The sequence below is a fragment of the Salminus brasiliensis genome, chromosome 16 (assembly GCF_030463535.1).
Source record: "Salminus brasiliensis chromosome 16, fSalBra1.hap2, whole genome shotgun sequence".
Lineage (NCBI taxonomy): Eukaryota > Metazoa > Chordata > Actinopteri > Characiformes > Bryconidae > Salminus > Salminus brasiliensis.
In genome coordinates this window covers 34787825-34810720 of record NC_132893.1, presented here as the reverse complement: position 1 = coordinate 34810720, position 22896 = coordinate 34787825, and the positions used below count along the sequence as shown (strand labels likewise).

The window sequence follows — 22896 nt, the reverse complement described above, 5'->3', positions numbered from 1 at the left end:
TCTCTCTCTCTCTGTGTCTCTCTCTCTCTCTCCCTCTCTCTCTCTCTCTCTCTCTCTCTCTCCCTCTCTCCCTCTCCCTCTCTCTCTGTCTCTCCTTCCCTCCTCTCTCTCTCTCTCTTCCTTTCCCTCTCTCTCCCTCTCTCCCTCTCTCTCTCTCCCTCTCTTCCTCTCCCTCTCTCTCTCTCTCTCTCTCTCTCTCTCTCTCTCTCTCTCTCTCTCCCTCTCTCTCTCTCTCTCTCTCTCTCTCTCTCTCTCTCTCTCTGTAGATTTGGAACATGGCAGTGAACCGGTTGACCTTTCTGAACTCCTATAAGATGAAGATGTCTGTGATCATCGGAGTCGTGCACATGAGCTTCGGCGTGGTGCTCAGTGTCTTTAACTACCTGTGAGTTTATTTTTTTGTCACTTTGTTTGGATGGTCCAGTATAGATGCAGCGTGGACGCTCACCTAACATTCACTTTACATACAGCTAACATTCACCTGACATTCACCTTACATTCAGCTAACATTCACCTTACAGCATAGCAGTTAGCATTCAGAAATCACTATGCTGAAATAACCTCGACCACCAAACCCAGCTCTCCTGTCTCGGCCGGCTCTCCACTAGTCTTTCACATTGCTGTGGGACTTTATGCCGTTCATAGTCTGCAGATTCAAATAACTCAGCTCTGTTTGATGAAATGTCTGGAATAAAACAGCTGCAGATTTTAAGTGGTCTCTTAATTTTTTCCCAAACTCTTCCTCAAATATTTTATGTACAAAATGTAGGTTTTTTTGGACGTATTTGTCACTGTAACTGTAAATGTGTCCTCCACATTATACCCACACACACACTAGGGGCAGTGAGCACACACACCCAGAGCGGTGGGCAGCCAACTCCAGCACCCAGGAGCAGAGAGGGTGAAGGGCCTTGTTCAAGGGCCCAACATTGGCAGCTTGCCGAGCCCGGGAATCGAACCCACAACCCTGTCATTAATAGCCTATATATAGCCTATATAGTTTGTATGTATATACATATATATTTATATATATAACAAACTATTATGTATAAAAGGTTACAGATGATATAAACATTTATCATAGTGCAGATGTTATGTTTATGGAGTGTTTGTGTGCTAGCCTGCTGTCACTAGCAGCGCTGTGCTAAGAATTTGAGCTGTTGGTGATGCGTCTAAATTACACAGTGCTCATTTTTTATATATCAATAAACGTATTGCGGTACGCAATAAAGACAGACTGTAGGTGTACCAGGAACCGTCATACCACCCATCACTACCTTCTCTCTTACTGCAGTACCTAAAACAGGCTCAGTTAGCATGTTGGAGTCACACGGGCTGACAGGATGGATGCACTGGATTAAAAACGGCAAATTGATTTGATTGGTTTGGCCAAAATCTTTTAGATGTTTATTAGAACAGACAGAAAAAGCTGAATATCTGTTGAATCAGCACCACACAGCTGATGCACTGACTGCAGGATGTTATGGAAATGCTGGGAATGTTAAAAAGAAATTCCAAAATTTATCCTAGGGGACGTTGCAGGAACCTCTTCTCTGAGCCAGATTTGGACCAATAACCTAAATATGGCCATTTTAGCACTGTTACAGTTCTCCACTATACCACCTGAGCTGGCAAAGGCAAGCAAACTGTGTAAAAAAAAGCATTAATGAATCAATTAAATTGGTATTAAAAATTCATAAAGAATTGTTTTATTTTACTTGTAATTTTTATTAGCTTGTATCCATGTGTAATTGTGGCTAATATTGTCTCTCTATGTTATATGTAAAGTATATATATAAAGTATATATGTAGTGTGTGATGATATAGGCCTACCTTAGCACCATGTAGCAGGTCTGATTGTCTGGACTGTGTTTTTTTTGCAGGCATTTCAGGCAGAAGTTTAAGCTGTACCTCCTGTTCCTGCCGGAGCTGCTCTTCCTGCTCTGTCTGTTCGGCTACCTGGTGTTCATGATCTTCTATAAATGGCTGGCCTTTTCTGCCCGGGAGTCGAGGACGGCCCCCAGTATTCTCATCCACTTCATCAGCATGTTCCTCATGCAGAGCAATGCCACGACACCACTGTATCCTGGACAGGTGTGTGTTTGTGTGTGTGTGTATATATGTGTGTGCACAAGATTGCATATTAATCGCTACTGTGATGTTAGCCTTTGTAATACTGACCTTTTTGGCCGTTTGGCCAATCACATCTCCAGATCGGGGGCCTTACTCATAGGAAGATTTGTGGCCGATACTAATTTTAAAGCAGCATTATGTGAGAATTAGTATTTTTGCTCCTGGGGCTCCCCCTACAGGTAGGGAGAGTAGTCCACTTTTGCATCACCGCCATAATTAAATACATTTTGAGCGCCCCCTCATGGACAGCTAGCTGTACACATGCATTTCTGGACAACCTGATCTGAAGGTAGAGAAGCATGTGGGCTGAGGTGGTAGAGTACTACTACAGGATTTTACACTAATATGACTCTATGGGTTCTGCAGCGTTACACAGCAGCAGTTCTGGAGAGAGGTTCTCCTCCTGCAGCTCCACCACCAAACCTCCATAGTGCAGTAGCAGCAGCAGCAGCGCTCCGGCCCGGAGTGGGACTGACGGAGACGCCGTTCTCCCTGTTACAGTCAGTGGAGCATCAGCATGATCCTGAAGCTGCTGATTTTTAGTTAAAATTGCAACATAGGAGCTTCTGTAGGAGGCTGATAAACTAATGAATGGCACATGTTCTTCACTGCTGTCCACACTCCTCCTGCAGTGGTCAGGGTAATTCTCCTCCACACAGTCCAGCAAGCTCTTAGTTAATCTGGTGATCGTGTTGCCATGACTTCACCTGAATGTCCTCTTTCCTTAGCCCTCACAGATGAGCAGTGTGGAGGTCTCATCATATTGGTGTCACATGCAGATATATTTAGTGCTTCTTTAATTGCAGAGCGATTGATCAGTCAAGAACATCCAGCACATCTGCTCAGCATCTGTGTGTGACATCTGAACATCTCAGCAGCTGAGTGTATAGTGCAGTGTGATGCAGTATAAATGCTGGGGTGTGCATGTCTATGCTGTGTTTAGTAATGTGTAATGTAGTGTGGTGTGTGTGTGTGTGTGTGTGTGTGTGTGTGTGTGTGTAACAGACGGGCCTGCAGGCATTCCTGGTGGTCGTTGCTCTGCTGTGTGTTCCTGTGCTGTTGCTGGGGAAACCGCTTTACCTCTACTGGCTCCATCACGGCAGCAAGAGTCTGGGAGTCCACAGGGTGTGTGTACGTGCTTGTTGACTATTATGCGATGCTGCATGTCGAGACTATTTCATAGACACAGAAAGTCATTAATGATTTCTATTACCAAAAGCATTAACATGACCAACAGCTCAAAATTATAATGAGAAATTAAATATAATGTAACATGATACATTATTATTATTATTATTATTATTATAGATGGGAGGTAATCATTCATTCTTTCATATACCATCTTTCTTTTACTCAAAAGTTGCTTTACAGTCACAAAACTATAATAATATTACTACTAATAATTATTAATATTATTATTGTTATTAGTATTAATGATTTAATTATTATTGATTTGTTTTTTGTATTCTTTTGTGTGTGTTCAGGGGGGGTGTTCACAGTGCCTTGTTTTTAAATTTTTCTATGCACAGGGCTATGAGCGAGTTCGACGTTTGAGTGAGGACGATCTGTCCCCGTCTATCGTTCACGATGAAGAAGAAGGCCTGGACGATCACCCGGGCCGAGACTGCAGCCCTCAAGAGGTCAGACCCAAACTCCCAACCCAACATGACCTGAAACAGAGATGTCTATGCAGCGTTCCCACCTAGGAGATCAATAGACTTGCTAATGTGTTTTCTGACACTGTATGTCCAAATGTTTGTGGACACCTCTTCTAATGAGTGCATTCAGCTACTTTAAGTTTCACCCATTGCTGACACAGATGTGCAAATACACTCGAAGCTTGTTCAGTCCCTGTAGAGAAGTACAGCCAATAGAATAGGACCCAACATCATGAAGCTATTGGCTCCATGCTGCCTAACGCCAGGTGTGGGCTAGTAGAGGGGTATAAAGCCCCTCAGCATTGACCTGTTGAGCAGTGGAAGAACTGTGTTCTTGTCGCTGAATGCAGTCAAATCCGCACAGCAATGCTCTGCAACAAAATCTAGTAGAAAGCCTTTCTTGGACAGTAGAGACAGGTACTCCAACAAAAGCAGGATCAATTGTTTTTAAATGAGCAGATGGTGTCCAGATACTTTTGTCCATGTAGTGGATTTGTAATGTGAGCTGATTTGTGTTGGTTTGTTTTCCAGTTTGATTTTGGAGATGTTTTCCTACATCAGGCCATTCACACTATAGAGTACTGCCTGGGCTGCATCTCCAACACGGCATCGTACCTGCGCCTGTGGGCCCTCAGCCTGGCTCATGCTCGTCAGTACACACACACACACAGAGAAACACACAAACACACTCACACACAAAGACTGAGCTACTGGATTTTGAGCTTAAAGTCATAGTCCATGTTTATTAATCACATATACTGTAATATACTATAATGTAGAGGTCCGGTTCAGGTCCGGTTCAGGTTTGTTGTGAAAGTTGTTGTGAGTTTTTTTTATGTAGTAGATCCATTCTCTCTCTCTCTCTCTCTTTTTCTCATATGTGCTCTGCCTCGCCCGCTCTCTCTGCCATTCAGTCGTACTCTTTCCTTATCTGTCTCCATGTTGTGTATCACCTTAACACACACACACACACACACACACACACAAACACACACATACGTACTGTATATGGATATTTTCATAAAATGGTTCACAAAATTGTATAAAAATATAAGCCTTTTTTCTGTTTCTATTTGTGTGTGTGTGTGTGTGTGTCTCAGAGCTGTCTGAGGTGCTGTGGGCAATGGTCCTGCGTGTTGCTCTGAGGATTAGCTCCAGGTTGGGGGTGCTGGTTCTCACCCCTGTTTTCAGTCTCTTCGCCATCCTTACCGTCTCCATCCTGCTGGTCATGGAGGGACTCTCCGCCTTCCTGCACGCCCTGCGCCTGCACTGGTCAGCACACACACAAATATTATACACACACACACACACACACACACACACACACACAATAAACACAGTCTGTGAATGGTTCACTTCTGTATTGTCACAGTATACGGTTTTGGGACATAGCATTAGTTTAGGCAGTGGAGCTGTGATCTCTTGAATGATGGTGGTGGAGCTCCCTCCAGTACTTGAGGGGTGAGTTGGGGATGATTAGGTGGGGTGGTGATCATCGATCCAACATCCTGACCTCACTAACACTTTTGTCGCTGAATGCATTCGAATCCTCACAGTAATGCTCCTCCAACTCCAACCTCCAGCTGAGGTTATTTTTTAATTTATACTTTTTTTATCTGTTTTTTCACCCAATTTCTTCCCAATTTGTGTCACCAATTACCCAACCTGTGCGTTCCCCCCACCCCCCCGACATTACTGAGGCTGGACCAACACATGTCCCCCACTCATTTTTCGAACTGCAACGTCACCGGGCACCCAAAACACGCCTGGAGCCGCATACCCGGCTTTGATGCACCCACCCGCAGATACCAGCGACGGTCAGCACCGCGGTGAAGCGATGTGGGGAGAGAGACAATGGCTAACAGCATGACCGGGATTCAAACCAGCGTTCCTCCGATCATGGTGACAGTGCCTTAGTCCGCTGGAGCTCTCAGGGCCAAAAATGAATTTTTAGGGAAGTTTAGGGATGCTTAACCAACCAGTGGTCACTGCTTTACAAGTATGCAGATTCACTCTCTCACCAATACTCTCTCTCTCTCTCTCTCTATCTCTCTCCAGGGTGGAATTTCAGAACAAATTCTACAGTGGAACAGGTGTTAAATTCGCCCCCTTCGACTTCTCCCTCCTTCCCTCCGTCTTTGAGCAGGATGGATTACTGTGAGCAGTGAGGAAAGTCTGAGTCCCGAGCTAATCCACCCCGGCTTACCGCGACTTGCACTCCTCCTGTTTCCTCACAGCGGCTCGACAGAACTAGCGGCAGCGACTGGACGTTTCATCGCATTTCTCTTTGCACCATTTAAACTTTTTTGTTAAGCAGGATCAAGAAAGACTTGACTGCCTTAGATAAACCCATCCATATCGGCGATATCTGCCACTGACGATCAGAACCGGTTCCACTCAGCATCTGCTGGCTTGAAATAAGGTTGTCAATAAGGCCCTGCTGGTATATTTATATTTAGAGCGTCGACCTCTACTCTAAGCCCTTCTTATTTATTCACTGACATTTCCATCATATCAGATTTCAAAAGTGCCATAAGTATTTTTCCAGATACAGTTTTGTATGCCACACTGAAATGGGAATATTGAGTTAGTGGTCTCTCTTCCGGGGATCTGAAGCACGCACACGCTCTCATTATGAGAAGGAAGCTTGTGATGTTTCAGGTAAACTTTACAAGCAGAAAAAGTCATCATTTTCATACTAGATAGAATTTTCATTGAAATTTTCATTGAGTACAGTATTAAAGCATCATTTACAAAAAGAGAGATTCCTGATGGCTGGTCATCTTTCTTACTTAATTTTTTACTTATTGGCCTTAGTTTGCTTGAGATGAGATGTGAGGAGCAGAGCTGATCTGTGAGAGTTTGCTATTTGTTTATAGGTCTAACGTCTTATTCTTCATCAGTGATGGGCTTAGTGTGTAAGTCCTAAAAGTGAAGCAGCTACCTGGCAGTGGTTTAAATGTTAGGGCTGATCAGTGTAGATGTGCCGTTATATAGTCAGGACTGCAGCATAGTGTATAATTGATATATTTTTAATATTTATACATACATCTCTTATGATACTAATATATTATATATAAACAATAATAGCATGTATATTGAAATGCTGCTTCACCTAAACGTGTTGGAACGCTCTTAAACGTACGAAATGTACTGATGGGTGCTAATAGCGTAGAACCTCTGCATATATAATATCAGGTGATATAGATTCAAATACGTGCCACCAAAATAGCTCTGAAGGTGTCCCGCTGTGGTCTCTGGCAGCAAGTCCTGTAAGTTGTGAGGTGGGCCGCATCTATAGGCCTTGGGCCTCCATGCTCCTTTCACCCATTCACCGGTTGTCCTTCCTTGGAGCATGTTTGGTAGGTACTGACCACTGCATAACGGGAGGAACACCCCACAGGACCTGATGCCTGATGTTCTGGAGATGTTCTAACCCAGTCGTCTATCTAGAACATCACAGTTCAGTTCTTGTCAAAGTATCTCCATCTCCATCACCTTCAGGTAGATTCTAGTAGGTAGATCCCACCTCTTGCCAGGAGCCACTGGAAGCAGATCATCCATGTTCTTCACTTCGCCTGGCAGTGGGTTTCATGTTAGGGCTGATCAGTGTAGATGCAATGTTATATAGTTAGGACTGCAGCATAGTGTATAAATATTAATGATAGTATTAAGTATATATGTAGTATAGTAATTAAGTAATATGAGTATAGTATTAAGTACTGCATTATATATATATAAATATAAGTTTGGAATCTCTTATGATAGTAATATATTTTATATACACAATAATAGTGTGTTTATTGAAATGCTGGATATTAACATTAGGTTTTGAGGTATTCTAGGCACAAAAAGAGACTGAATGGTCAATCATGCACTGTAAGTATTCTCAGTCAATTCTATATGTTTACAGTCTATCTCAGATACATTGAGATTTAATTATCATATAAAACACCTGACCTATATATATATATATATATATATATTGAGAATTCCCCCTTGCAGGACTAATAAAGGATTATCTTATATTATATATTACTATAAAAGGATTATCTTATACTTATATATTATCTATCTATCTATATCTATATATATATATATAGAGAGAGAGAGAGAGAGAGAATTTCCCCACTGCAGGACTAATAAAGGATTATCTTATATTATATATTACTATAAAAGGATTATCTTATACTTATATATTATATATATATATATATATATATATATATATATATATATATATATATATATATATATATAATTAGCTGCATTATTCGTTGGTTTTAAAATAATCAACAGCTCTGTGGAGGACTCACAGTTTCTTATGTTCCTGATCATTAATTAAACCCAAGACCAAAGTATTTGGATCATTTAGTGCATTTTCTGCCACCAAAACTGCTTTTATATAATTTATTAGCAATTCAATGTGAATGATAAATTCTGAAGTGTAGCATATATACATATATATATATATATATATATATATATATATATAATATATATATAATAAACAGTATTTATTGGTAAATCTGTAATATTTACACTCAGGTTTATGTATTTGTGTATTTCTGAGGAGGGGCCCATTTACAGAATATATATTCAAACCCGCCACAGACTGAGCTTAAATGCGTCTTGTTTAGAAGTCTAAATGTAAAACCTGACATTTTAATCAGATCAGACACTTTAATGGACATTTTAACGATATTTAAACCATTTCTGATTTAAACATGAATGCAGCTGAATGGTAGCAGCTGAAGTGTCTTTGCGCATGCGCAGCTCGGGCCTGTGGACACTGGGCATAGAGGGAGCACGAAATGGCGTCCGCTGCAGGTAACGGTTAAAATATGCGAGAAACAGCCTTTATTAATAGTGGGAGATAAGCAGGTTTCATCGGAAATTGTTTGGGAAAGACTTGTGGTTTTTTTACATGTTGTTTGTGCCTGGATAGGTCAGTTAGCTGGGTCATATTTTGGTTTATGTAGCTAGCTGGTTGTCATTTAGCCGCCGTTGCCGTTAGACTCGGCGCCTGGCTGTAGCTCGCTGGTGCTAACTGGCTAACACAGCTCGTCGTTTAAACGTTTAAACGCTTTAATCCTTATTATTTATATATATAATATGTATGAAATGAGCTGTTTTTAGCTGTGCTGAGGTTTATTGGTTGTTCAGTTGTTGCTGTTAAGGTCAATTAGCTATAGCTAGCTAGCACGACTGGCTAGCGCACTGACAGCGGTGAGCGACACACACTTTTTAATCTCGGATTTTACCTTAAAAATAAATAAATAAAAACAAGCCAAGCGTTCAGATCATACATGTTCATCTTAAAGGTTAATTTTACGTTCATGTTTTTAAATAATACAAATCTGTGGGTTATGAAATTAGGCAGGCAGCCGCCGCCGCCGCCTCCAGCTGTTCATTCATTCAGCCCGGTGTCCATCACACCTCTGAGCCTCTCAGGCTTTCAGGGCCAGCTCTGTCCCTTTTGTGGTCAGATGTGAACCAATCTGTCTGTTTTCTGCGACCTAAATGCAAAATATCATCATAACAGCAGATCCTGGGTGTAGATATTAAGATATTACTGCAGTCTGAAGCTCAGAGACGGGGCTGGTCTCCACAGTGCACTAGCTACGTGTCCAAATGTTTTTGGACACCCCTTCTAATGAAGGTATTCTAACTACTTTGTAGAGAAGTAGCCAATACTGCCAATAGAATAGGACATGCATAAATATGAATGAAATAATGCCAGGCGTGGGCTAGAGGGGTGTAGAGCCCCCCAGCATTGAGCCCCCTTTTTTTAATGATGGTGGTGGAGCTCCATCCAGTACTTTTGGATGGAATGAGGTGAGGAGGAGGTGATGATGATGATGATGATCATCATCATCATCATAATCATCATATAACATCCTGACCTTACTAACGCTCATGTCATGGAATGCCATCAAATCCTCAGAGCAATGTTCCTCCAAAATCTAGCCGAAAGCCTTCTTCCCTGGACAGTAGATCCAGTTCCTCCAACACTTTTTGAATGAGCAGGTGTCCAGATACTTTTGTCCATACAGTGTATCAAGCTAGAAAAATATCATTTAAATTCCTTTTATTTCATTAATTATTATTAATATTTCGTTTTGATTAAAACATGTTTCCTCAATTTAATAAGTTAATAAACTGAAGGAATGGTTGATGCCTCTCTTTCTGTCAATGCAGGTCAAACCATGATCTGTTGCCTTTAAAGCTCTGTCTTTGGGATGGCACAATTAATATTAATTATTAATTTAATTAGTGTCATGGATCCTGTCTGAACGATGAGCGTCCCAGGCCACGCGTGGTTCTGCTTATTCGGTTGATTGGGGAGTTCTAATGGCAGCTGAGCAATTATGAATTTGTCACGTGGTTCTCCGGGGTGTTGAGGCCTCTCTGGTGTATACAGTAATTGTTTTGGGATGTGCAATTAAAAAGATCTTCAAACACCAGTGAGAATGACTAATAGTTTTGATTTGTTTGTAGATTTTGGAGGCAGTTTGTGTGTGCAGTGTTTAGAATATGTGTTAAACATCATATTTTCAGACTGACCGACACTGAGTTTTGTTGATGCAGATTATAACAGTTACGGGCAGGCCGGAGGCCAGCAAGGGTAAGAATGCTGCTGTGTGTGTGTGTGTGTGTGTGTGTGTGTGTGTGTGTATGTGTGTGTGTATATATATATATATATATATATATATATATATATATATATATATATATATATATATATATATATATATATATAAATTGTATTTATTTCAGACAGAACTTTATGGTCTATATCCTTGTTAATGTGTGTTTGTTTACTTTCAGGTACAGCTCCTACGCTGCCCAGCCCTCTCAGGCCTATGGACAAGGTGCCCAGGTAAGACTCCATTGCAAGTCCTCTGTTTTAAATGTAATGTGTAGTGAGGCTTGCTGCTATAGGTTAAATACATTTGATACTTAATTCATTCATAATTGGCTATGTGTATATATATATATATATGTATATGTATGTATAGTTTGTTTATAATATTCATTTTAATAATAGTCATAATATACAGTAGAAGTAAGTCATTCGTCTACTGAAATAATTATTGTCTTATTAAACAATTTGAACTAGAACATGGTGGTGGTGCTTTCTTGTTGTGGCTGCTATGTAGGTCAACAGAAATTCGGTCAGTCTCCTTATCCTGCTTAACTGGAGCATTTTGAATAATTAAGATAACTTAAGATAAAATGTAAAATGCTGAACCTGAATAGGGGAAAAGTTAGGTAGGTGTGTGTGTAGATGGATGGGTATATAGAGATATAGATATTTTTGTGTATATATTTTAAAATGTATATTTTTTAAGTTTACTGTAGTAAGAAGTCCAGTACAGGTTAAAAATAGTAATAATAGTAACTAAAGTCTATTCCTCACTGTTTGCAAATAATATTTCCATTCCATCAACATGCACCACAGAGCGCCACAGGAGGTCATTCCTATCTGTGGCCATCAAACAATAATAATTTAAATAGTAATTTAATTTAATGTGTCCAGTAACGCAGGTGCAATAACTTTCCATATTTATTGTCAGTTATTACCAGTATGCCACTTTACTATATTTACACACACACACACACACATTGTACACATTTTTTTTCCTCTCTGTTTTCAATTTAGTTTATTTTATGTAATGTATATTTTATAGTGTTTATTATTACACAAATGGTTGCAACTGTAACAACTGCAGTTTCCCTCCTGGGATCAATACAGTATTTCTGATTCTGTTCTGTTTCTGAAAGAATGCTGTACAATCAGATCAGTGGGAGTGTTTAGCAAAGCTTACCTGTAAAACAACATGGAGCCTTCCCACTGATGTTTCAGGAATTGTACCAGGTCTTTTTTTCTGTACTGAAGAAGCATGTTTTCACAGTCCTTAAATAAAGTGCCTGTGTGAAAGCGGACTATGCTCCACAACACACTGCAACGACCATCTCAGTAAATATTTCGTGCTTAATGTGTAATGAGCTTCATCTGGAGCCTTGGGAATGTGAATAGGCTTATGAAGCATTTCTGTTTTTGTAGCAGTCATATGGACAGCAGCAGGGCTATGGCTCATACACCCAGCCTGCCGATTCAGCCTACTCTCAAACTGGCAGCTCATCTGGGGGTTACAGCCAGCAGGCTTATGGGTCTTCATATGGGCAGCAGCCACCAGCTAGCGGTGAGTCATTAATTAAGTCATTCTTAATTGTGTTTTAACTATTTAAAGGTTAAAAGGTTATAATTTTGTACGATCTAATGGTTCGGTCATTTTCATACTTTAATGAATGAGAGAAATTTGACAGACTCATAGATTCAATACTAGATGTTTATATAAGCAAACAATGTTTTAATGTAATTATTTAGGGAAACTTAATTAACTTAATACATAACTCCAAAAATATTAATCATTTGTTTGCATTGGTTTTTGTAGGTGGCTACAGCGCTACCCCGGCTGGCTCACAGGGCTATAGCCAGCCTGTACAGGGATATGGAGCCAGTGGCTATGATGCCTCTTCTGTTGCTGCTGCTTCTTCCTCCAGCAGCAATCAGGCCTCATATGGTGGCCAGGCTGGCTATGGAGCCCAGCCTGCTTATCCTGGGTACGGACAACAGCCCGCATCCTCTGCACCTCCCAGGTAATTTGTCAGACCTGAGAGCCACACCATTCTTTTTGTTAATATTATATCCTTTAATTAAATTAAAAAAAAACTTGATCATCAGGGTTGGTGTTGGTACTGGCATCACTATATTCCATTAGTCAGTGTTTTTGGTATTTCTCAGTTACAGCTCTAGCAGCCAGCAGCCTTCCAGCTATGAGCAGAGCTCCTATTCCCAGCCTCCCCAGCAGGGGTCGTACTCCCAGCAGCAGCAGGGCAGTTACCAGGGCCAGCAAGGATATGGCCAGCAGAGCTCCTATGGCCAGCAAGGTGGATATCAGCAGCAGGCTCCTCCTCAGCAGCAGCAAGCTCCACCTTCTAGCTATGCTCCGCCATCTGGGTCCTATGGTCAGCCTCCCTCCAGCCAGTATGGCCAGCAGGGCAGCAGCGGAGGTGGATATGGTCAGAATGACTACAAACCGCCCAGTCAGTATGGTATGTATGTGCAAGATGAGATGTGGACGCTTGTATAAGAATTTGCTTGTGCAAGTAAAAAAGAAGGGTGTAGAATATGAAGAAAATGACAATCAGAATTCATAAAGACCTGTAGTATGGCCAGGTGTACACCATTGTTGGTGCTATATATGCAGTAAGCTATATTATTAAAAACCTGTTTTTAATATGTGGTGTTTATTATGTTTATTATTATTATTATTAGTAGTAGTAGTATGATTATCACTACTACTGTATACTAACTATACAGTATTATATTATTTGTATACTCTTATACCCAAAATGGGTGAAGTAGTGAGTAGTTTAGGTTTAATTATTATTGTAAGAAATGTTTGGATTCTTATGTTTTGGTTCTTCTCTCTCTCTCTGTCTCTCTCTCTCTCTGTCTCTCTCTCTCTTGCCCTCTCCATGCAGGTAACTATAGGCAGGACCACCCGAATGGCATGGGTGGTGGCTACTCTGGCCCGGATTCCGGTGGCTATGGGGGTCCAGGAGAGGGCCGTGGCATGGGAGGGGGGGACAACCGCGGACGTGGCCGTGGTGGGTTTGACCGGGGCATGATGCGAGGAGGTGGTGGAATGCGTGGTGGCATGAGTCGTGGAGGCATGGGGTAAGTGTGAGTGTGTGTGTGTCTTTCCAGAACAGTTCTGTGCACCATTCTTTCCTTCTTACAGGAACTGCAAACGGCCATACAGGGTCTGAGAGCGCTGTAAATGAAGCCACATGGGTTTTATACTGTTAGTGTGATTCAGTGCAGTGTTGAGTACGGCTAAGGCGAAGCTTGTCTTTCTCACAAAACATAAGCCAGCTAGATCGGGTACAAAACATTCAGTATTTAAAGCCAAGTTTTAAGATTAAGTAATGCACCAGTTTGGTTAGTTTTCTGTATAATGCTCTCAGCCCTCACCAACATGGCCGAAGGTAAGAGGTTATTTTGGGGGTAAATCATCAATTCCTTTTATAAATAATCTATTTGGTGTCTCAGAGGTTAGGTTTTCCTGCACATGCAGAAGTGTTACAGCTTGATAAGCTTCACTACTGGGGTTTATTCCTCTTTTAAACATTTGATTATACAGTGGTTATATTAGCATTTGAGTGGGAAATGAGGAGTCTGTTAGAGATTCTTTAAGTTAGGATCACTTAACCTGTTTTAATTCTTAAAACACATGGGCTGCTATTGGCCAGCAGTGTATGTGCACACAAATCTCTGGGGTTTTCTAGAGCAATGTGTTTAGAGTCATGGTAATAGCCGAGTGCTTATCGTTGCCCATAGATGGGTTAAATTTTATATTTTGGAAGCACCGAAGGGAGAATGGCTTAGTCACCCCAGTATCTCGTCTGTTGAGCAAATACCATTTTTTTTTCTGTATTCCCCTCCAAATTAAAGGTTTTCAAAGGGTTTTGATAAACCTTTGGGTCAAGAAGCCCTTAAAATTGTATGGTAACACTGTATGATTTGTTCCAAAAGGTAACCAATGACTTAATTTTCCCAAAAAGGTTTGCACACATTCCATTGTATAAGTGTAAGAAAGGTGGTGTTTGAAAGTGAATGCAGTGGGTTTTTAAAATCCTGTTATGGATATCCTTTCAGTCAGATTTTTTTTTATTTAAGTACTTATATTTTGGTGTCTGCACCCAAAATCCAAATGCAAAAATACTTAAGTTTCCTTGTTATACCTTGTTAGAAGGTGATTGATTGATTGGTAAATGTTACACCAGTACACTGCATCCATTTTCTCTTTCCCCTCATGAGTTATGGGAATAATATCTATTCATATTATTCATAAAGTGTGAATATTGCATTTGTCTCTTGTGAAGTTGAATATGAGCAATTTTTCTTTAACATGCTTTGTCGCATTTATACGCTGCAGGTAACAAAGTGAGAGCCATGTTAACACAGCAATACATTTACAGTACCGCTACTCAGTTCAGTCTGGCCCGGCAGCCTTTTCAAATGGGGACATAAAGAGTTGATGGCGTCATTTAAAGCGGAGCGATGGTTCAAGTGTCTTTAATCCCTTCAGGGGGATCACAGAGAAAAGTGTTGTATGTTTATTTTAACAAAAAGAAAAGAGAGAAAAACTTGTACTGGTACTCGTAATGGTAATTTTGACCATGTTTGTGATGGCATTTTACTTTGTGTAATTATATCTCAAACATATGTAAACAAATGGTGTATTTTTTTTATTTATTTGTTTGTTTGTTTGTTTTATTTGACTGAAAGTGCATGTATCAGCTTTCTGTAAGCAGATTGTTTCAGATGCAGCTAGGGGGGAAAATGCCTGCCTTTTTTATTGCAAAGGACTCATTTTGCATACTGAGTCATGTTGCAAGTGTGCTGCTGCTGCTGATCGTTTTCTGATCATTTCTGAAAAGTCTCTAACATCCCAGTATGCAGTGTTTTATTGGTGGTACAGTAGCTGGGCTGCGCCTGAAACAATTAAACTTTTCCTTTTTGTATATCTAACATTTATAACGTTATTGGGGTTTTCCACCCCTGTGGTAATAAAGAAAGAATTCCCCCCCCCCCTTTTTTTATTTTTATTATTAACATTCAGTTCAGAAACTCATCACTGTTCAGCCACGAGTATGTAAAGGACTTAATTAAGCCACAGGCAAAAGCTTTTTGTCATTAGAATAGCTCCCTATACAAGTATAAGTCTGAAATTGTAACTAGAGGTGGGGTTAAGGGCCATGTTGGGGGTGTGTAGAGCCAGAACTGTACAGTCTCCCCCATAACTCCATAACTCCCCATTCTGTGGTACTGAAGTGGCTGTTTAAAGGGAAAATCGCCTTCATATCTCCGCTTATTCCCCCAGCACCGCTGGAGACAGAGGTGGCTTCATTAAGCCTGGTGGTAAGTTTTAATGAGAATTACAAGAGCATACACTAGTTTTTTTCCTTTTTTAAAATCTTCGTGCTTCCATCTTTAATGGATATTGATATTATTGAGGGGAACTTTTTCATTTTATTGGTTTGGGGGACAAAAAAAGCCATGCAAAGATGCACTCTGCCGGCTAGAGTTTTAGGGTTTTCACTGAATCATTATCCTCATACTGAAGTAGGGTTGACTTTGATAAAAGGATAATGGGTTTTATGGTAAAGAAAAGAATACAAAAAACTAATAAAAGCATTCAAATCCTGGACTCCTTCAGTCAGCGCTTTACGCTTTGTTTAGGGTTTAATGGTAACTGACGATGCCAGTGTTATCGCCTTTTATTTCAATATGAAATTGAGGTATGGAGTCCAGTTTGGGTTTTCCCTGGTTTTCAGTGGTTTTACACATTTTGATATTTGTGGCACACTTGCAAAAAAACTAAATAATAAAAACCCACAAAGGTTAGGTTCAGCTGTGCAGTGTATTTTCTAAGAGTCAAAAAATATGATATTCCAACCACTTTGTGGCGTAGCACAGTGGGAACGTTTTCCTCCCTTTATGACTTTGGATAAGAGGCAAGTGTGCCCGAGGAGAAATGGTTACCTGGAGATGTTTTACCTGGAGTTGGTAGCAGAGTCATGTCAGGTGCTCGGGGAGTAAAGCATGCAGACTAACTTTCTTTCTGTCTCTCTCTTCCTTCCCTCGTCCTCATGTTTGACGGCAGGACCAGATTCAGAGATGGGTAAGTGTTCACCCTCCCAGTTTCTTTTTTGGTTACTTTATTTGTTTCTTCCTTGTTTCTTTATTATTTTTTCTTAAATAGAGAGTTGTTAATCTCCACTTTCTGGATTGTTGTTTTTCATGTACCTCAGGAGGCCCAGAGGAGCAGGATGACTCTGAGAACAGCACCATTTACATCACTGGTCTGACTGAGAACGCTACGCTGGATGAAGTGGCTGACTTTTTCAAGCACAGTGGGATCATCAGGGTGAGGGTCTGCTTTTCTGTTGGTCTTTTGTTGCATATTTTGATAAATAGTAGATTTTCTTTATATATATATATATATAATAAAATAAAAAACCAATTCTTTTGCATATCTCACACATGAATATAATAACATATTTGGTGATATTTTACCATATGATTTTCACATTAGGGGTATTGTCAGTACCTGAAGCACAGATTAATTAGTCCGGTTTAACTGGATTTAATGCTTGTAGTTAATTGGTCATAAAATTGATAGGATATTTTGATTATTATATATCTCAGTAGACAATAAACAGAGATTTTCCCAATATTTACAGAATATGCAAATATTGTGATATGGAAGCATATTACCTACACAGACATAAATGCTAGGTAGATTTTATTGGCTTTGCCTTGTTGGCCTTTCTTTCAGACCTTACCCAAGAATAATTTTTCTAAATCTGGGGACTTCAGTCCTCTGCCCTAGATCATCAGATCCAGCTCATGAAGGATAAGCTGGGTCAGATGTTTTGAGAGAGGGAATACTTTAAACTGTGCAGGACGGCCGCCCCCCAGGAGCCGGAGTTTAAAAAAAGAAACCCTGCTGTAATGGTATACCCTATAGTGCTATTTCAGCAGAATGTCTGGGTTGGCTTTGAATAAAGTCATTTATTGGGAGAAATGCAGTGGTTGGATTTGCATAATAGTTATGTGTTTGTCTTTGTAAAGAGGTTTATCTTTATGTAACAGTTTTCCTTAAATCAACTGCTGTTTTCCCTTTCAGATAAACAAGCGCACTGGCCTTCCTGCTGTGAACATCTACACTGATAAGGAGACGGGCAAGCCCAAGGGTGATGCCACCCTGTCCTACGAGGAGCCCCCGTCTGCTAAGGCGGCAGTGGAGTGGTTTGATGGTAATTTTAATAGTTACTTCTCTTTTTCACATTTCTCACAGGATTTAGGATTAAGAATTGAATGTCATATAGCAAGTATTCCTACAGTGAAAGGTTTTTTCTCTACTAGAGCCGTTATGGATCTGTCCTCATTTTAAAGCGTCTTGCGTATGTCGACAGGCAACTCCCTCCAAATATTCCCACAGACCAGCAAGTCCAGTACATCCCTGTTTACTGAAAGCACTTGTAGAGTAGAGAAAGAACTGAGAAAGAAATAGGATGGGTAATATGGTAAAAATATTATATCGCAATATTTAAAGATGTTTTAACGATACATTACATATATTTTTTTCTCGATGCATGTAATCGTAGACTAAATACATCAGTAGCAGCAAATTCTTAAAAACTACTATTCAGATACTCTCCCGTACTGAGTACAGTGATTTTATACTCAGCATCTGCTGATACGCTAATACACCAGTGTCTAATCAACTGCAGGTTTCATTACAAACAGGGTAATTAATGTTCTTTAAGTACTAACAATATCCTCAATATGCTTAGAAAAGCCTATTGCTTGGCTCTAAAAGAAACCAACATAATACTGTCCCATTCTAACTCAAAAACAAAGTATCCACCTTATTTTTGCTGTCTAATACCAAAATGTAACTAAACTCTGGAATGAAAACCATGCTTGTCTTAACGATTGTATTAATCAGACTCCCTCATCAGCCAAGGCCGAGTCGCATTTTAAACTGCATATAGAATGTTGCCAGTAGGTGGTGCCAGTTCACAAACACAGACCATCACAGCACACAAGGTCTATTGGCCATTAGTTACAGCAGTGTGTATGTATGAATGAATCATAAGCAGTTAAATCCTGTAATTCTATATTTATTCTGGGATTATAATGGAATTGTGAATCTGGTTCTCAACAGGTAAAGACTTTCAAGGGAAGAAACTGAAGGTGTCGATGGCTCGCCGGAAGCCCATGATGGGGATGATGCGTGGGGGGATGCCAATGAGGGGAGATCGGGGTGGCATGATGGGACGAGGGGGTAATGTATTCTCTACTGAAACTCCATCCGTAAGAGTGTTTCTCTTTAGTAACCTTAGACTGAGCAGCACCTTTAAACACATGATCAGGAACAGACATGTAAATGAGCTCATGCATATTGACGACAAACGTTTGACAATTTGAGTGTTAGAATAAACCGTAAGTCTTAATCAGAGCTACAGATTGATTAGATCAGTGTTTTATCAAATGCGAAATACTGTACATTTTTTTTTATGAATTTGAGAGATTGGAATATGCTGTTTTGGGTAGTATGTGAGTGTGTGAGTGTGAGGACATTTTAAACCCCAGTTGTTGTCGGACCACTTAGTAGGCTAGCTTGGAGGCATTTCCGCTTACGGTCTGACTGACTCCCTTTGTTAAAGACACTTACTGAAGAGAGCTGCAGAGATAATGTAACCTTAGGTTGACTAAAATCGTGTCGTTTTTGGATATACATGTCCTAATTGAGTATAAACACTCAGACACACCAGAATAGGATGCATTAGTCCATAAACACCTCAGTTATTAAACATTATTTGCATAATATTAGGAAGCAGTAGAAAGGTTGCTGTTCAGCCGCAAGGTTTTGAAGAAAATGTCTGACCTCAGAGAGAGCGTCTTTCCAGTCTTCCAAGCATGTAATGCATTAAAAGGTTATTAAGCAGATTGAACACAAATACAAGCGCTTGGTTTAAAGGACGTTGCCTGCCCACAGGAATGATGGGTCGTGGTGGAATGGGCAGGGGTGGAGACCGTGGAGGATTTGTGCCGCGTGGTGGGCCGAGGGGAATGGGCCGTGGTGGACCGTCTGGAGGAAACATGCAGCAGCGGGCAGGGGACTGGCAGTGTCCTAATGCGTAAGGGCCTTTATACACTAATGGCATTGATGCACTGGCTGCACTCTGTACCTGTATAAAATACAGGCCCATGTATGATTCACACTAACCTTTTCCTCTTCTGTCCCGTAATAGTGGATGTGGTAACCAGAACTTTGCTTGGCGGATGGAGTGTAACCAGTGTAAGGCGCCCAAACCCGAAGGCTTCGGCCCACCCCCTTTCCCTCCAGGTAAAGGGTCTGTGTGTAAACACTATGGGGAGCTGTTTTTATTCATGTGGAAAAATTACATCTATAACTGACCGATTCTTGATGCGTTTAGGAGGTGAGCGTGGCCGAGGCGGCCCCGGTGGAATGCGTGGCGGACGCGGAATGGACCGGGGTGGCCCAGGAGGCCCTGGAGGACCTGGAGGTTTCCGCGGGGGCAGAGGGGGAGACCGTGGTGGCTTTAGAGGCGGCCGTGGCATGGACAGAGGCGGTTTCGGTGGCAGGGGCCGAGGTGGCCCACCCATGGACGACATGGGACGAAGGGGGAGGGGAATGGGCCCACCTGGCAAAATGGATATGAAGTAAGTATTTAAAAAAATATCAAATAATAATAATAATAAACATTTGCGTTTGAGTTGCGCTGCGTTTCAGTCCTCTCATGACCACAATTGCTTTTAGCATTTTTGGCAGCAACATGAAGTACAGCAGCTGCATTTCAAGGGTCAGTACAACCTGAGTGAGGTACAGCACTCCATACGCACGAGACGGAGTCTGACAACCTCAATAAACACTTCTATACGCTGGCACAGGAGATACAGGGCTGTAGAAACAACTGGGTTTCGATCTGTTTCTATTCCTGCGCTCCATCTGTGAATAAATAGAGCAAATACTACAGCAGAAACTGCGTCTAAATATAGCATAGGATTTCACAGACTGCTGCTCTAATGAGGTTAAAGATGGGTGCGTACTGATGCACTGTTGTATTGCATCTTTCAGTACGAGCCTCGCTGCTTAATGTGCACATATGTCAGATATTCTATAGATTGGAGAAGAGAAAAAAGCACTAAGTGCTGGTTCTTTTTAAAAATAGAATTGCTGCTTCTTCACATTGAAATTGAGTACAGAGAAGAAATGCGCACTCTGTCGGCACAGTTGCTTGTGGGCAGCCCTTCATGAAGTATTGTGCTGCTGTTACGTGAACTGCTGTAAGAAAATGGAAATAAAGCAGATTTTCTGACACTCCTAATTTTACTATATTAATGATAATTGAGGCTTCACCATATTGTGTGTTGTTAAACCCAAGATTAAACAAATAGGTAATTGATTTCCTCTGGGCTAAATAGAGCAGAAAGTAATGGAGCTTGAAACCCAGCAGTTAATATTGCCAATGCTCTGATGGAGATGGTTTGAATGGGTCAGTCCCGTCCCGTCCCCCCCCTTACAGCTGATTTTAATAAATTCTTCTGTCTTCTTCTCAGGGGAGATCATCGCCAGGAGAGGAGGGAGAGACCATATTGAAGTACACCTCACTGAACTCCCCCCATTTTTTTCATTCAACAGATTTTAAATCTTGTAATTCTGTATTTATAATGGTTAGTATGGAGCTCATGGCTGCTCTGCAGGTGGTCCTTAGTAACACTTTTATTTTTTTTATTTGTTTCTTAGGCTTTTTTGTTTGTTTCTTTTGTTTGTGCTCTATTTCTGATCAGGATGCCATGCATGCAGTTACGTGTACAGACAGGATTTGTGGAAGATGTTTATTGTGGAACAAGCTATTATTATTATTATTATTATTATCATTATCATTTTTTTTTTTAAGCCTACACCTGTTTTGCTTTACCTGCTCTCATTCCTGTATGAAAATGTTGGATTAAAAAAAAAAGTTCTGATCTTCTGAGTTGTGAGGTATTAATGCTGTTGTTTTTATATATTCGGGTAGTATGGGTCACTTTTGCCCAGGCTGCAGTGGAGACATCAAAGTAAAAAGATTTGATTTCTTACATTTTCCCCCCATTATCTGAACTTTCTCCTCCTTACATTTTAAAATCAGCCTCGTTCCTCCTATTTCATTTCCCTTTGTTTTCATTCCGGCTCGTCATCAATAAAAACCCTCTCCAGATAAATCTCTCCATCCAGAAAGTGAGAGTCTGATCCTGATTGGATGAGAAGTATAAACAGACTCCATTCTGACTCCCTATTGGTTTATAAGAGATCCATCACACCTGCACACGTCCCGTCCCTCTCCAGCGAGCTCACAGCAGACGTCTGTAGTCTAGTATGAAGACTGTGTCCGTGGCAGAGACTCAAGAGAGCTGCAGTGAAACGTCCCGACTGAGCCCCACATTTACATTCCAATAAAGCTTATTGATCACACGCCTCTGAAGTCTGACTTTCTGCAGCTTTACAGAACTTCTAGACAACGACTCCTCATATTTTCCTCCATGAAGCTCATGTTAATGCTCAGTAGAGCACAGAGACGCTCCTTTAATAGAGCTGATATTACTGAAATGCTTCATTTTCAATGGGCAGATCTGCAGCTGAAACAGGAGCCTAGTGCAGCCCAACATTTTTAACATCAACATTTTAATAGATCATTCTCCTCATTATGACTTTTAGAGAAATGGGTTTTTGGGGAGGGGGGGGGGTAGTTCACTATAGACCCCTGTGGCGCGGCCTAAGCTTTCGGCCTTTGTTTTCCTTCCATTACTTTTACTTTTCTACTTGAAGTGGTTCTGAAACCAGTACTTTTACACTTTTACTGGAGTAAAAAGCTTCAGTTGATACAGTTGAAGTCTTTTAAACCCTTGTATCTCCACTCCCTTCTATCTGAGGAATGAATGGCAATACTTTTCACACCTTTGTCCCTAAGCCACTCTTGTGTTGTCTCGGCTGTGTGCTTACGGTCACTGTCTTGTTGAAAGGTGAACCTTTGGCCCAGTCTGACGTCCTGAGCTTTCTGGATCTGGTCTTTATTGAGAATATCTCTGCTCTTTCCCTCAACCCTGATCAGTCTCCCTGTCCCAGCATGATGCTGCCACCACCGTGCTTCACTGTGGGGATGGTGTCGGGCAGCAGACCAGAGAATCAGAAAGGGGCCTGTAGGGGCTTTCATGTGTCTCAAATTTTATTATGATTAAAAATATGTTGCACACCTGAGCAGTACAACAGTTTAGGTGACTTTTATCAATAATTTATAAATAGTTCTGATCAGAGGGGGATGGGTCTGGTCCCTCTTGTGACTCTTGGTTCCTCCCAAGCTCTGAGGGAGGTTTTCCTTGCCTCTGTGGTCTTTGGCTGCTTACTTTACTAATTACTGATTGTGTAAAGCTGCTAACAGCTATACAAATAAA

At 40.9% G+C, this 22896-nt stretch overlaps 2 protein-coding genes across 3 annotated transcripts in view; both read left to right on the top strand.

Annotated features, from left to right (window-relative positions):
- Window positions 1-6546, top strand: part of atp6v0a2a (ATPase H+ transporting V0 subunit a2a) — a 28247-nt gene extending 21701 nt beyond the window's left edge. The window contains 7 exon segments of the mRNA XM_072659575.1: window positions 267-385; window positions 1884-2094; window positions 3139-3258; window positions 3663-3773; window positions 4323-4440; window positions 4892-5063; window positions 5850-6546. Of these exon segments, the coding sequence (XP_072515676.1) occupies window positions 267-385; window positions 1884-2094; window positions 3139-3258; window positions 3663-3773; window positions 4323-4440; window positions 4892-5063; window positions 5850-5952 (954 nt within the window). The 3' untranslated portion in view covers window positions 5953-6546.
- A 2008-nt stretch (window positions 6547-8554) lies between these two features.
- On the top strand, window positions 8555-21435 carry ewsr1a (EWS RNA-binding protein 1a). 2 transcript variants are annotated; one of them, XM_072658540.1, is made up of 16 exons: window positions 8555-8621; window positions 10383-10419; window positions 10623-10674; window positions 11863-12001; window positions 12254-12458; window positions 12610-12914; window positions 13347-13542; window positions 15752-15789; window positions 16535-16552; window positions 16683-16798; window positions 17561-17690; window positions 18605-18724; window positions 19439-19580; window positions 19695-19789; window positions 19881-20127; window positions 21025-21435. In XM_072658540.1, exons 1-16 carry the CDS (start codon window positions 8606-8608, stop codon window positions 21062-21064), a joined length of 1896 nt encoding a protein of 631 aa, XP_072514641.1. In that variant the 5' UTR covers window positions 8555-8605; the 3' UTR covers window positions 21065-21435. The 2 variants fall into 2 exon arrangements, with proteins under 2 accessions (XP_072514641.1, XP_072514640.1); XM_072658539.1 differs by having other exon boundaries at window positions 12604-12914.
- Window positions 21436-22896: the final 1461 nt, after the last annotated feature.

Coding starts and splice junctions, on each gene's coding strand:
- ewsr1a (XM_072658539.1), top strand. Junction 12,002..12,253: donor GCAGCAGCCACCAGCTAGCG/GTGAGTCATTAA, acceptor TGGTTTTTGTAG/GTGGCTACAGCGCTACCCCG. Junction 19,581..19,694: donor GACTGGCAGTGTCCTAATGC/GTAAGGGCCTTT, acceptor GTCCCGTAATAG/TGGATGTGGTAACCAGAACT.